The 16177-nt window shown below is 45.0% G+C and overlaps 1 protein-coding gene across 2 annotated transcripts; it reads right to left on the bottom strand.

Moving 5' to 3' along the window:
• Positions 1-292: 292 nt before the first annotated feature.
• Positions 293-15441, bottom strand: casc3 (casc3 exon junction complex subunit). Of its 2 annotated transcripts, XM_028598979.1 has the most exons (11): positions 15195-15441; positions 13325-13349; positions 13077-13132; positions 11081-11350; positions 8662-8810; positions 8013-8189; positions 4683-5566; positions 3735-3911; positions 1219-1317; positions 695-861; positions 293-455 (listed from the first exon to the last, which is right to left on the bottom strand). In XM_028598979.1, the coding sequence occupies exons 1-11, from the start codon at positions 15390-15392 to the stop codon at positions 309-311; spliced, it is 2349 nt and encodes a 782-aa protein (XP_028454780.1). In that variant the 5' UTR covers positions 15393-15441; the 3' UTR covers positions 293-308. The 2 variants fall into 2 exon arrangements, with proteins under 2 accessions (XP_028454780.1, XP_028454781.1); XM_028598980.1 differs by lacking the exons at positions 293-455; positions 695-861; positions 1219-1317 and adding an exon at positions 1786-1979.
• Between the last annotated feature and the right edge of the window lie 736 nt (positions 15442-16177).

Raw genomic sequence — 16177 nt, 5'->3', positions numbered from 1 at the left:
AGACACAAAAGTACTCAAAGTTAATAAACACATTCAAATTGAGTGAACACTTTTTAAGGCCTAAAAAAAGACTATTTAGACTTTTTAAAGACCCTGCGGGAACCCAGATATTGTGCAACACACACACACACACACACACACACACACACACACACACACACACACACACACACACACACACACACACACACACACACACACACACACACACAGACACACACAGAGAGAGAGAGAGGCGTGCTCACCTGTAGTTTTGGGATCAGACTGAGGCTGAGGGGCGGCGGGGGGGAGGGGTGAGGGGGCGGGGGTCACTCTGTGGCGAAGTGCAACTCCGGAGGGGGGGGCTTGATGGTGACGGGCTGGGAGGTGCGGCGGGGGGGCGAAGGCTTGGGCTGAGCCTGCTGCTGCATTGTGTCGTAGTACGTCACGCCTCCGTAGGTCACCTGGGCCTGACCCTGAGACACACAGGTACATTCAAATCACCATTTAAAAAAACTTTATTATCCACAGGAGTTTCAATAGTTAAATGGACTTCTAATGAGCAAACACGCTTCAGTTTCTTCAGATCCTTTCCGTGTGTGTGTGTGTGTGTGTGTGTGTGTGTGTGTGTGTGTGTGTGTGTGTGTGTGTGTGTCCGTCCGTCCGTCCTGGGGGATTATTATGGGGTTTACGTGATCGGATCAGAGCGTCTAACCTGTGGAGTCGGGTACATGGTGGGGTAAGGGAAGGTCATGACGCCCGGCGGAGGGTAGAACGGCGGTGGCAGCAGCTGCTGCGGTTGCCCCGGCGACAGCGAAACAGGCGGGCCGCCGTAGAGCGGGGGGTTAGCGATGGGGCCGCCCGATTGGTGGGGATGGAGACCTAAAGGAGGCGGAAGAGAAGAGGTCAGTGAGAAAAAAAAAAAAAAAAAAAAGACATTGTGCACTACGCACACAGGGTTGTGCACTATGTCATCAATTAAAAACTGCCACCGAAAGGAGTTCATGTGCTTACTATTTACCTATATAGTCTGTATTCCTTATACCTGTCCCTGTCTAATGTTTATGAGAGCATGTTTTGTGTCGCATGAGAGTATGTGTTGAGTATGTGGCCGGTGCTTATTTTTCTGTATTTTGTGCTGTCTTTGTGAAGCTGCGGAACAGACAGTCCAAAACAAATGTCCCTTCAGGGACAACTTACATCTTTAGAAAACAAGAGAGGAAAACAAAGTGCACTCACCGGGGTGGGGGATGTGCATCTCTGGCTGGACCAGCATGCCTTGCGGCGGGATGGGGGCGGGGCCATCCCCGTGGGCATAGATTGGTCCCTGGTACGACACTGAGACAGAGACACGCGGAGGTTAAACAAAGTGGCGGGCTGCAGTATTACTACTACTGTACTTCATTTGGAGTGACTTCTAACTTCCACTTAGTTTATCCATATATCCGTTTTGATCCTCAGGATATATTATCAGCTGTTAAAATATGACGCGCTCCCGTCTGATCCCCTGCAGAGACCAGAGTCTTTTCCTGAAGTTAACCCAGCTGATGAAATGTCGTTACTTGTACATGTAAGGTGTCCTCGACACTGAGATAGACACACATTACATCCATTGTATCCACAATATATACTGTGCATTATTTTTCTTCCCCTCTCCCTCTTCTTCCTGCTCTCCCTCTTCCTCCTTTTCCTCTTCCCCTCTTCCTTCCTCTTGCACTTCCTCCTCTCCCTCTCGGTCTTCCTCTTCCTTCCTTCTATCCGTCTCCAGTCTTCCCCTCTTTCTTCCTCTTCTCCCTCCTCTTCCTTCCTCCTCTCTCTCCTTTTCCTCTTCCCCTCTTCCTTTTGCCCCTCTCCGTCTTTCACTACCGCTGATGCACGGAGCAGCCGTGGTAGATTTTTAGCTCGGGGTGCTCGGTGGGTGCATCTGGCTGACCTCGGGAAAATCTGACTTCACAGGACAAATGGAACGCACTAAGAGACGGGGGCTCACGTTATAGACGCTGAAAAGTAAAAAAGTAAGTAAGAAAAGTACCCTTTAGGAACCGGTATCAAAGTCACGGTGTTGGTATCTGTAGCAGTATCAAAACATTATTTTAACGACACCCAGCCCTATAATATTATTAGCTTTTAAAATAGGTCTGATTTTTGCAGACATAACCCTTGTGTTGTCTTCCCGTCGAACTTTGTGTTTTGGTCGTCTTTTTCAAAATTTTTGTTCCAGGGACAAGCAACAAAAGTTTTGAAAAAGATGACCAAAACGTTGAAACGTTTTTTTCTTTTTAAAGTTAAAATTTCGACCATTAAATGTTTGTCAATTATTTTTCTGTGCCTTTTGATGTTTTTGTGGGGTTTTTCTCCCCATGTTTTTTAAGCTTTTTCGGACATAAATATCAGCCGAGACCAGAGTCATTTCCTAAGTGTAGGAAACAAAAACACTCTTTGCTAAGATTGTTTTGGGCCAGTTTGGAAGGGCCAGTTTGGAAGAGTAAAACTCTGGACCAGAACAGTGTGCACATGAAAATATCTATTCTATATAGCACCAAATGTTGACAAATCAAAGACCTTTTATGTAACACAGTAATGCTGGAACTGTTCTGCCCTCTGCTGGCGAGCAGGAGGAAGAAGGACCCTGACTGAACAGTTGGAGTATCTGGTTTTATTTTTTCTTTAAACTTAAATGGTGGATTATTTGAACGAGCGGATTGAGTGGATCAGTTTATTTCAAATGCTATGAAATTTGAAAAAAACCCACCCACCATTCAATGGAAGTAATCATTTTACCTGCCAAGAATGTTCCACGGCTTCCATACAACGTACATGCACGCGTTCATGTTATTTTGGGACAATTTTGGATCAAAGAAAGCCATAATTCTGATATAAAAATGGGTCAAATTTCCCATCAACCATGCAACTTTTTTTTTCTGGGTCAAAATTTCAAATTAAACTTATTTTTGATGACGTTTTTGCCACTTTTCCCCTGATGTTGTCACTTTAGACTTTTTGTCACAAATTTCCGATGTTATTCTCAATGTTTTTGTCGATTTTCCGGCACTTAAAAAAGAAAAAAAAGAAAAATGCAATTCAATTACCAACCCATTTAAAAATTCTGTTGAAATTAGTGAACTGATGCATTTATTTTACTTGCAAAGGTTGCAAACGGTTGTATGGAACCATCCACGTTATGTTTTTTTGACAATTTGGTTGAAAGAAAACCCAAATTTCTGATATAGAAACGTTTTGAAAATGGGTCAGATTTGACCCTGAGGAAACAAACAGAAGTTTATTTTAAGGGCCACATGTTACTAGAGCTGCAGTGTTTGGCCCCAGGTTGACTTCTTAAAGGGTAGCAATTTAACACTTGAAAAAGTTACTTTACGTTTCTATCAGTTACTTTTTCCGAAATCCACATGCATCCCTTTTCAGTTCTGCGTGAATTTGATCCACCGCACAAAGAAAATGGCATCACATTTAAAGCCTGTTACTCCAGTTATTTCCGCACAGGCAATGTAGCGTTTAAAAAAGGTGGTTTTTTCACTCCACAAAAAGGCGACATTACATCACTTCCTGCTAACTTTACAGAGAACAATGAGGGCAAAAACAAAAACGCCGATTTGTTTTAGCCACGATGGATCTTTGACCAGAACTTCTCCCATTTGATCGGTAAAATGAAACCTCACAGGTCACCTGACCGGCACCGGAAACACTGCTTCTGTCTGATGTGTGTGTGTATATGTGTGTGTGTAATCTCGTCTTACTGGGTTCGTAGTAGTGTCCCTCCATCACGCCCAGGTGCATGGGCGGCGGCGCCGGCTCAGGCACGGCCCTCTGCCGTTGGGACGAGTAGCGCTTGGCTCGATTGGAGCCGACGCCCATCTCCTCCATGGCGGAGAACGGTGGCGGGCCGCCGGGGATGTGCATGGCGTTGGGCAGGCCTGAGGGGGGAAAAGAGAAAGAAAAGGTTCGACGGTAAAGGTCGGCTGATGGCCCGGGGAACGTAGAACGCCACGTCGACAGACAGACACGCTCATAATCACTTGACTTGAATGTGCTGTTGGCCAATCAAGAACTGAGTTGGCTCTTGATACTTTTGTCTGTTTTTTTTTTTTTTTTAGCAATTTCACATTTGTTTACAAAATTTTCACATTTTTTTTTCTCCCCCATATAGGGGCTGTTACAAATCGACTAGATTTTTTTTTTAATTAAGTGAAAGTGATTTGTTTTAAAGAAATGTCCCATTTCTTAAAATTTTTTCTTTACTTTCAATACTTTACATTTTTTTTTAAGATTATTTTTTGGGGCATTTTTAGGCCATTATTGACAGGACAGCTGGAGACATGAAAGGCGAGAGAGGGGAGAATGACATGCAGTAAAGGGCCGCAGGTTGGAGTCGAACCCGCAGCCACCGTGTCGAGGAGTAAACTATATATATATATATATATCTATATCTATATATATGGGCGCCCGCTGTACCAGGTGAGCTATCCGGGCGCCCTTTAACTACATTTTCCTGATGATACTTACAAACTTTCCTGAAGTTACATTTTCAGTGCAACTTAACTTGTAACCAAGTATCTTAACAGTGTGGTATTAGTACTTTTACTGCAGTAAAGGGTCTGAATACTTCTTCCAGCGTGTTGTTGACGTTAAGATCCGGCGACAGCGATGATCAGATAAACATCTCAGGAGGAGGGAGTTGAACTCACCTTTCATCTCCGTGCGGATGTAGGACGTCGGGCTCTGGCTCCAGCTCTGTCCCGCCAGACTGAGTCGAGCCAAGTTCTGGTCCATCTCCGCCAGCCCTCCCGTGACCCCCGTCTGGCTCGGCCCTTCGCCCGCCCAGCTCTTCCCTCCCACGCTGCCGGGGGAGGGGGAGGGGGAGGCGGCAACGGCGTTCCCCCCGGCGGCGACTATGGCCGACTCCTCCACGGACGGCTGCTTGCTGCCCAGGTCGGCGGGCCGAGAGCGAGTCCTGCGAGCCAGCGAGTAAGACTTACGTTCCATTGCCGGCCGCTCGGCGGGCGGAGAGGCGTCCCGGTTGGCCGACGGCGCCTGCGAGGAGGCGGGATGCGCCAATCCGGACGCAGATCTGTCGGCGCTGCCGCGTTGGTCCTGCTGCTGCCGTCTCGGCGACGCAGACTGGGACGCCGCCGTCGTGGCGACACCTGGGTCCTGTTCCCGAACGCCGCCGTGGCTGAATGTAATATCCTCAATGACCACGGAGGGGCCCCTGCCCCCACCGCCCCTGCTGCCCACGCCCCTGTCTCCCGCCGGGTCGGACTGAGCTTTGGGGCCCTGTCGCTCCCTGGGGTGCACCTGGGGCACGTTCGAGTCGCTGTTCCTGTACTGGGACTGAGGCGCGGGGTGCATTTGATTGTGGTGGGAGGGTCGGCTGCGGGAGGGGGGCGGCCGGGACGGATTGCCGCTGCGCTGAGAGGAGGAGAGGGGCAGAGACGAGGGGGGCGCGGACGACGGCGGGTTGGATGGGGGCAGCGCGCCTCCTCGGTTCGGAGCGCCGCTCTGCTGCCAGGACCGGACCGGCCGCTCAGCGCCTCCCCACCGCTTGTCTCTGCTGGGAGACGTACTCTGTCTGCAGGGACACAGGGACACACACACACGTTCAGATCAAACAGTCTACAAACACAAGAGAAAGGAACTTTCTCAGACCTGACATAAAAGCGGTCTTTCCCTTTAATTTTCTCAAAACACAGTAAAAAAAAAAAAAAAAAAAAAAAAATGAAATGTGACGTGGTCGTAGTCAGGGTCGTCATGAACATAAAGACATTGGAAGGTTTTCAATGACATGTCAAAAGTGTTAACATGTTATTTCCCCTCCACACTGTTCACTAGTGCAGAAGGTTTTTCCCGGTGTGTGCAGGTTAGCGCATGCGTAGTAAGGAGGGCACTTAGTGCATTGAAGATGGCAACCATGTGTGTCCTAGCTAGCTGTGTACTTAATAAAAGTTTGAACTGATTAAACGTTGTGTTTATTAGAAGTAACAAAAAGATCCGTCTGTCGCATCTCCATATTTCCACAAATTGTAGCCTCATTATATCATCATCGTCGTCAGATTAATAATATAACAAAAGAAGAGGGAGGCAGGCCAGCATAGCCCGATCCGGCAGGGGAGAGTTCCAAGCCCGAACAGGCCACCTCTCCTTATGTCCTGTCTCTCTTAGTTACACTGTTATAGTTTTAGACTGCCGGGGGACTTCCTTCCTTCCTTTGACAAACTGAGCTGCTCTCTCCTCTCCCTTTCTATTACCATTTGTGTGCATCCCGTCCCAGAAATGCTTGTTACTAATCCTAGCTTCTGGGGAGTTTACTCCCCCCCCGGAGTCCTTATGGTTTTTCACCCAGCGTATATCCTTGGAGAACGTTGGCACCAAGATCCTGGTTCCAGCTGTCGCCGTGGTCCTGCTGCACTCCCTGCTGAGCTCAGCGGTGCCCTGCAATGTCATGCTGCTTCCTGCTGAACCCTGCAGCTTCCTGCTGAACCCTGCAGCTTCCTGCTGAACCCTGCAGCTTCCTGCTGAACCCTGCAGCTTCCTGCTGAACCCTGCTGAACCCTGCTGAACCCTTCCCTGCTGAACCCTGCTGCTTCCTGCTGAACCCTGCTGCTTCCTGCTGAACCCTGCTGCTTCCTGCTAGGTCCATCCATGCTCTGCTGGGCCACGCTACATCCTGTAACGCCCTGCAGCGCACTGATATGACATGAACTACTACAACTACCATTTGAAGTCACTGTTCCATTATTAATGTGACTATTATCGCCACGGTTCATCACACCCCCAACCGGCCCGTCAGACACCGCCTACCAAGAGCCTGGGTCTGTCCGAGGTTTCTTCCCAAGAGGGAGTTTTTCCTCGCCACTGTCGCACTGCTTGCTCTTGAGGGAATTACTGGAATTGTTGGGGCTTTGTAAATTATAGAATGTGGTCTAGACCTACTCTATCTGTAAAGTGTCTCGAGATAACTCGTGTTATGATTTGATACTATACAGGGCTCGACATTAATGTCCGCTTGTCCGGGACAAGTTTTTTGTAGGGCAAGTGGAAGAGAAATTTACTTGTCCCACTGGACAAGTTAAAACTCAAACAAAATAAAATGCCATGTTAGTTCACGTTATGTGCCACTCATTACGTCTATGTTACCGATTTGAAACGATACATTTTTCCCCCCGCAATCCCGGGCAGCCGACCCAGCGGTAGTCGGTCAGCGGACCGCTAACGTTAGACCCAGCCCGCTGTTCAGCTCATTCTCTGGAAGCGATGCAGCATGAAAGCACGGTGAACCGGTCGGTGTTAGTTAGCTAACGTTAGCTTGCTAACTCCGCCTTAACGTTCCTCGCCACATCGTTGACAGAAAACGAGAGACCCGGTGCTAATACGGCACCGGTGCCTTAATGACCGTTATCTACCGGACCGAATTGCAACGCAGACTAATGAGAACATTTAAAATATTGACTTACAATCTTAATAAATTGACTCAACATCTCAAAGTATCGACTTAATATCTCAATATATTGACTTAGTAACTTAGAATATTGACTGGGAATCTGAAAGTAATGACAAACTTTAAAATACTGAATTAGAATCTCAATATATTAACTTCTGCACACCGGCGTGCAACATATTACTTTGTACTATGGAGTCTGGAGATCCTTTTTTCTTGTTGAATGGGAAATCTATTGTTGGGACACGTTTGTTTCTACTGTTTCAACTGAATTTTATTAATGCTGATAGTGTTTAGATGCTTTCAACGGTTTGTTCGAATTCTGCATTAGCAAAACAATTTTTTTTTATAAAATGATGACTCTTTACCCGGACAAGTGAAACGTAAATGTACTTGTCCGAAGGACAAGTGCCTCAAAAAGTTAATGTCAAGCCCTGCTATGAATAAAATTGAAAAATTACCTGACCTGTGTAACGCTACTCCTCATTTGACTGGCAAACGTGTATACACTTCAAATAAACTGAAGAATACCACACACACACACACACACACACACACTCTCTGTCTAGGCGGCGCTCACCTTGGCCGGCGCTGCTGCCGGTAGTGTCTGTCTCCGGAGCCGCCGCCGTTTCGGATGTCGTAACCGTAGATGGCGATGAGCTCCTCGCGGCTCTTCGGCGCCTGCTCCTCCTCCCTAAATCGGTCGTGCTCCCAGCGACCCTCGTCCTTCCATAACTTCCTGTTTCGACCTTTTGGTCTGAGAGCACACAGACGGGGGCGGTTACGCTACTTTTTGTGAATCTAAGATTCCAAGCACCAAAAGCAACTGATTGCAGGTTTGTTTTCACAAGAGATTTGAGAAGTGAACTTTTCAGCTTTATGGTCAAATTACCTCTTAACACACGTTGCTCTGGAACTAATGTGGGCCTCAAAATCAGCTGAGTTTGTTCTGAACATTTTGATATGAAAGATCGGTTATATAGAAATACCCTAAAAAGGTGAATATAAGAAGATGTGTAAAAATGCCCTCAGACCTGAGGGTTAAACTGCATAAAGTAGTTTCAAAACCACCTGGAATTACTTTTACTGCTTCACTTACATCCATTTACACTGCAGATATACCCCACTGCCTCTTGACAAAACTTCATTCAAAGAATGCATAATAATAATAATAATAATAATAATAATAATAATAATAATAATAATAATAATAGGAGATGAAACCACACCTCTCCTCCTCCTGAGCGTGTCCTCGGACATCGTGCTCGAAGAACAGACCCTTCCTCGGGATGTAGGCCGGGTTCTTCCTGTCCTCGTCGTCGTCGAGCTTCTGACCCGGTTTGCCCCCCGCCTTGGTCTCGGGGTCGTCTGTAGACTCCTGCACGCGTACAACAGTTTTAGTTTTTACACCGGAACTAGGACTACAGATGTGCAGAGGAGTGTTTGGTACAAATGGCTGCAGCATTGATTCACTTTAACAAAAGACCAGTTTATCAGCAGACACTCAACCCTACGAGATGGTCCGAGTTATTAGGTTTCATAATATCTACTTATGTGTATTATTAAAGGCCAGAGGCAGAGCAGGAAGAAGTAGTCATATCCTTTACTGCAGTAAAAAGTACTTGTAACACACGCTGAGAATACATTACAAGTCAAATCTACCACTCAAAACTTTACGTAGCCCTTGTGTTGACTTTGGGTCAAACAGGTTTTATATCAGAAAATATGGGACGTAGAAATAAGCGCTGAAAATGTGTATAAGAAAAATTTAACAATTTAAAACGTTGGAAAAAGCTAAAAAAAAAAAAACGGGAAGACAACACAAGGATTAAGTTAAAGTAGAGCTGGGCAATATATCAATATTGATATCGTGATATGAAACTAGATATCGTCTTAGATTTTGCATATTGTAATATGACATAAGTGTTTTCTTTTCCTGGTTTTAAAGGCTGCATTACAGTAAAGTGATGTCATTTCTGACCTTACCAGTTTTACTGTTACCTTTACCCACTTAGTCATTATATCCACATTACTGGTGATTATTTATCAAAAATCTCATTGTGTAAATATTTTGTGAAAGCACCAATAGTCAACACTACAATATCTTTGCGGCATTGATATTAGAGATGGTCCGATTCCATTTTTGCTTCTCGATACAGATACCTGAACTTGCGCATCGGCCGATACCGAGTACCGATCCGATACCAGTGTGTCATATATTTCATTATGTTTTAACAGCTGTATACTACTATCCCTGTATGGATGTGATATGATTTCTTTCTCTGTTGTCGGTCTGGCTCAGGTTAAACTTTTTGTGAAACATGAACAAACACAAACAATAAACGCCACAGAACTTTCTTTTATTCTCCAGTTTGACGGTCAGTTATAACGGAAAAAGAACAAACTACTTTAACGTAGATTTTCTTTAGGGCTTTATTACGTGGTATCGGATCGGTGCATAAACTCCAGTACTTCCCGATTCAGATACCAGTGTTTTAGGCAGTATCGGAGCCGATGCCGCTACTGGTTTCGGAACATCTCTAATCGATAGAGGTATTTGGTCAAAAATGTTGTGATATTTGATTTTCTCCATATCGCCAAGCCCTAAGTTGGAAGTATGGAAGTATCAGCTACGTGTACTGAAGTAAAACAACTTCAGTATTGTTTTTGTACTGTGTATTGTAGTATATATATATATTATATAAAGTCACAGCTGTGGCTGTTCCTACAGCTGCATGGATTAATTGTCAACTATTCAATGAATCGCCAACCATTTTGATAATCAGTTAGTCATTTTTTTTATGATAAAACAGGTAAACTTGAACATGATATTTTCTAGTTTCTTCTCTCCTCTGGGACAGGAAACTGAATCCTCCTTCCTTTCATCCTTCCTTCCTTCCTTCCCTTCGTACCCCCTTTCTTCTCTTCTTACATACTTTCTTAAAGCTACATTGTATAAGAATTTCTTCCATCTAGCGGTGAAATTGTATATGACAAACAACTGAATATTACCCCCCCCCCCCCTCATTCCGAGCACATTCTAACTCCTATGGTGGCTGTATTATTCCAAGAAGTACGACTTTGTCTGTGAGTGTTCCTTCCAGTGTAATAGTAATAGTTTGACGTTATTTTGGTACCATTTCCTTGCTAACATCAGCTACCAGGTTCCCAAACATGTGCAAGCTAATGTTAGCAAAGTATCAGTGCTATCGTTATTCTGTATACTGTATGAGATGAATAGTGTAAGGTAATGTTTACAGCGTAGGCTAAGTATTTTTCTCCGTGAGCAGAGAAGGAGGGAAAGGTAAAGAAAAACCAAAAGACCGAGCTGGCGGCAGTGGATCGGATCTGCCGGCAGTCGCGAGTAATCTCCCCCCTGGCATTCGTCACGGCGCCACTTTTTATGTAAAAACAGGTCAACTTGTGTGATGTCAGAATGTTAAATGTGAATATGTTCTAGTTTCCTCTCTCCTCTGGGAGAGGAAACTGAAGATCTTTGAGTTGGGGACTAAACAAGACATTTGAGGATGTAGTCTTGGGCTTTTTGGGGAAACACTGATCCACATTTTCTGACATTTCAGAGACCAAACACTTCATCCAGAAAATGATCCATATAGCTTTGATGCTAGTTGTTTCAACGAGTCTCACCTGTCCGTCGCCGCTCTGTCTCTCCCCGGCGAGGTTTCCTTTCTCCTCGGCCTTGCTGTCCTCTTTACCCTGTCCTCCTTCCTCCAACTCCGCCTCCTTCTCTTCATCCTCCCCCTCTTCCTCCACCACCTCCCCCTCTTCTTCTTCGTCCCCCTCTACCTTTGTCGGTTCGTCGGCTGCAGCGGCGGCAGAGGGTTTGGGCTCGCTGGCTGCGGCTGCCGGAGCTTCTTCGTCGCTGTACTGCTCTGCCTCCTCTTCCTCCTCCGCTCCCTGGAGACACACGGGAGTTTAACGGACTGGATTTTTCTATTCATCTCGGACAATCGACAGTAGGTTGTAAAAAGAACAGAAAAAACTAAACCGTATAGAACACAAAAGATGAAAACACAAACATTGACAAATCAATCTGAGTTTCACCAAAAACAAAAGAATGCGTTTGAGAAGGAGCAGGCGGAAGAGTAATGTAGAGGGTTTCCTCTATGTTGATTTTGGAGTGGCGGCCCGCCATTGGCAAAATTTCTGCCGCCACGGTATCAGAAATAGGGCAGATGTATGAAGACCCAGCCCGCTGTTCAGCACAGTCTGTGTAATCAATAAAAAGCACGGCGTAACCAGCACGCCAGCCAGCTGGTTTTAGCTGGCTAACGTTACCATTACATGGTACCTGCTCGACTCGCCTCGACGTGCGTCCGTTTTCCATTGCAGATTTTAGTATCGCCTCAGCGTGGCTGGTCGTCATAGCGACTGCCGTGGGCGTGGCTTAGTAGCTTGCTTTCCCATTGACATATCCCCAACGCATTTCCTGGTTCTCCGTCTCCGTAAACAACATGATATCAAAGAGATAGTTAACGTTTACTGCTCCAGATTTCCCACCGTGGTCACATATATATATGACTCTAGAGTCGCTACTCGCTGCGGAGATAATCGCCGTCGCTCTCTCACTTCTCCCTCGCTCACTAGCTCCCCACACACACACACATACGGCGACTCGACACACACACATCACACATGGACACACCAGCGCACCAGTATAACCGTCAGGCCACTTGTATGCTACGGAGAAAGCTCTGCGTGGAGCCTCCGGCAGCAAAAATACCCCGCTGGCTAAACTATTTAAAAATGCCGTCTCTCGCTAGCAATGCAGTGATCAGTGACGCTTCTTTCTGACCAATCAGCAGCCTGCAGGGTTTCACGTCACCTTCACCAAAAAAGGCAAGTAGAGTAGAGTCGAGGCGGTACCATGTAATGGAAAAGCGCCATTAATGTTAGCCCCTAGACACATCGTTCACAGAAAACGAGCAGAATAAAGTGGTCTCTCGTGGCGATAGCAATGTGCTTTGTGTGGATAAAGCATGAAGTTAATATGACTCACATTGCAGTTTAACAACAAGTAGAACTATTCCGAGGTTACTGGGCCCGTCCCGTTTATCTCCACACGCTGTTGTGTTGATGGCATTTATTGTCAAAATGTTTGCTTGCCGTGTTGGCTGTGTAGCTTAGGCCGGCTACACACTGGCTGCGTGGCGTGTCCCGATGTTATTTCGGCTCCCACGTTAACAGGTTAGAGCTTACACACTGCCTGCGTGACACGCATGTCTCAGGTGCCGAAAACGCATGCATGCTAGAAATAGGACTGACGCCTATTCTATGATGTTTTGTCATTAGGGATGCACCGAAATGAAAATTCTTGGCCAAAACCGAAAAAGAGGAAACCAAGACCGAAAACCGAAAGAAATTATGCCAGATATTAGTACCATTGCATTTATGGCTATGACTGTGTACTAACTTTATTAAAATCTATTTGGAGGCGCTTTCCCATAACTTCTTTGTAATTTTACATGTTAAAAAAGATTTAGATTAATGAATGGGTTGTTTTTATTGCACATTAAGAGGCTCAGACGGGAAGCCTGGACGGTTTGTGTTTCCTGTTGTCCTTCTATACGTCTTCCTGGAAGTGGAGGATGTACGCGAGACTCGACGTATTGATGGGTCTTACCTCTGAATGGGAGCCGTTTTCCTCCGCGTCTGCACTGTCGTAGTCAGAGAGGACAGCTGCACACAGACAGACACACACACACACACACACACAGACGGATCATTATTCTGGCCTCAAACGAGTTTTAAAAGCCTGGCACAAGCCCCAGTTTGTTACACTAATGTAAAACAATAAAAATAAAAAAAACTGTAATTAGTGTCTTCTAGTTCACTCATTCAAAGATGCAGGGCTGTGTTCCGGATGCTTACCTTCTCCTACACCGTCTTCACTCTCCTGCAAAGAGAGGGGTACAAAAACAATATCAGCATTGCCATCAAACCATTACATCTTAAGCACAACAACAACACTAGCTTGGATACAGTCACACTGGGAGCTGCTAATGACTATTTTCTTCCTGCAGGACAGTGAAAAGCTCCACATGAGAGAATTCAAACTTAGCTTGAAGCCTTTTTGGCAGGTCCCATGAGTGCAAACTGATTCTACTGATCATTCCTGTCGCTGCCTTTGATTTTTTTTCCACCTGGGGCCGGATTTTAAAAACGGATGCTCGCTCCTTGAACCTCAAACTTTTAAAGAGTGAATAAAACAGGCACTGTCTTTGATAAAAGAGACAACAGGCAGAGTTGGAAGCACGTTGTAGTCTAACACAACCGACAGATCTGTCAGAACAGGGTTTTTCCCTACCTACCCCAAATTAAGATCATTTTAAAACCATACCTGCAAACTGAAAAAGGTGACACATCACATCATTGAGTGTGGTGTTACCGTAACTAGCGTCAGTTTTCGGAGCATCAGAGAGAAGCGCAGGCATTTAAGTGGCACCTAAATAAGGCACCGCAATCCGCGTTGCTATCCGGTCCGGTAGATAACGGTTGTTAAGGCACTGGTGCCGTATTAGCACCGGATCTCGGACCCCGGTCATTAATGCACCAAAATTTCAGCTGCCGGTTTTTGGCCCAAAGAGAAAAACAGCCGAAAATATGAGCCGAAGATATACTCCTCTCCGCCCACCCCTCAGTGCTCAGATTTCCCTCTCAGTTGATCTACCTATCTATCCATCTAAAAACTTTTTTAAAATGGGTGTAAACAATCATTTTCATTTCGGTGCATCACTAGTAATTAAAAAGGTCTAAATGATGTGAAATTGCATTTTTTATATTTGTAGATAGACCACTCTGTGGTATTAGTGCTTTTACAGCAGTAAAGCATGTGAATCTCCTAGTCAACATACTCTCCAGGTCATGTATGTGCAGAGATTTCCTAGTCAACATAATCTCCAGGTCATGTATGTGCAGAGTTCTCCTAGTCAACATAATCTCCAGGTCATGTATGGGCAGAGTTCCTGCTGGACGTGGCAGACTCTCGCTAGCTTTCTAAACAAATTCTAACTTTCCACACCTGGAAGTAAACACCGTCTCTGTAAACTGGCAAATAAACAAGTTAAAGAGTCTTATGTTTGGTAAAAAAAAAAAAAAAAAAACTCGAGAATGGCAAAATAAGGAGGGGCAGCCCAAGCCGGTGTCACGGCTGAATGTGTTACCCGTGTGAATGCGTTCCAACTGGCGCCTTTTCGTCTCGTTTCACAACGGGGGCCAAAAGTTAACTACATGGACTGTTAACGTTAAAAATCTGACAATTTAACATGGCAGATTATTAAAGTATATAACCCAGGGTCCAGAAATTAGCACCATCTACTAGCCAAATATAGATTTGGTAGATTTGTTTCACTCACCAGCCAAACAAATCTATTGTTATTTACCGTTATTGAGAGGCTGGTGAAATTTAAAACATATACTAACGTTAGCTATATGGCCAGTGGACAAATACGTCAATTCTGGACCCTGTATATAACTTATATTTAAAAACGTCTATGTTAGAGAGGTTAAACTTCTCTAACGTAACGTTTCCTTTACGCTACAGAAGGAAACTGAAACTAGCTAACAGTTTAGCTATATCAGAAGTCAAACAACTCTAGCTAAGCTCTTAATTATTTAACGTTACTGATAAATTCCCCACGGTAACGTCACACCAACGGTTTCCAACGGTAGCGGTGTGTGTAATAGCTGCCGGCCGGGAGACGGAGCCTTTAGCCCGGCTAGCTAACTGTTAGCAACTCACACACTCGGACTCCACAACGGGTTTGGGCTCGGGCCGGATCGCTGCTGTAGTCTCCTCGGGCGGCTCTGGGTCTCTCACGCGGGGCTTGGTGGTCGGGGAGGCCGACCTCCCGCTGTCCGAACCCGAACCAGACTCGTCATCGTCCTCGCTGTCCTGGGACGCGCGCCTCGTCCTCCTCCTTCGCCGCCGGTCCGCCATCTTAAGTCTCGAATGGTTGGAACCGGAAGGAGGCAAGGGATTGTGGGTAGGCGAGTTGTTCTTCTTTAGGGATTTAGAGCGTCATAAGACAACTTATTTTCTTGTACTGCCATCTACTGGGTTAGGGTTATATATAGGTACATCGCCAGTATGTACATATACAAATAGTAAATACCAGAGGTGCATATACAAAGAAAAATATATGTAGAAAAGAAATAAAAAAGTAGAAAAGAAAAGTGCAGTACGTATTAAGTCAAATGTATCACCGGTACATGAGACATTTTTCAAACACACTTACAGTCTTAATTGCCTTCTTATTTTTAATGTCCCTTATTGTGCGTATTGGTGCAGTTCTTGAAAGAAGTGTTCAAAGCTTGGTTTGGAGTCCGCCCATTTCTTCTTGTAAATGTGGAATTTCCCCAATAACAAGATTAATGGAACAAAATAAACAACATCATAGCCCAAGTCATTGCCTTCAAAACAAATAAAAATATCTTTATCTTTAAATTGAATTGATTGCCCAGTGTTCCGTATTATAAGATGTTGAACATCTACCCAAAATATTTTAGTATGCATACAGTGAAAGAACACATGACAGATTGTTTCTTCTTCTAGTTCACAGAAAGTACAAGAATATTCAATATTCAATTCAATTTCAATTCAATTCAATTATATTCAATTTTATTTATAGTATCAAATCATAACATTTATCTTGAGACACTTTACAGATAGAGTAGGTCTAGACCAAACTATAATTTACAAAGCCCCAACAATTCTAATAATTC

This window comes from Perca flavescens, chromosome 15 (genome assembly GCF_004354835.1).
Source record: "Perca flavescens isolate YP-PL-M2 chromosome 15, PFLA_1.0, whole genome shotgun sequence".
NCBI classification, from domain to species: domain Eukaryota; kingdom Metazoa; phylum Chordata; class Actinopteri; order Perciformes; family Percidae; genus Perca; species Perca flavescens.
This window is presented reverse-complemented; position numbering and strand designations above follow the sequence as displayed.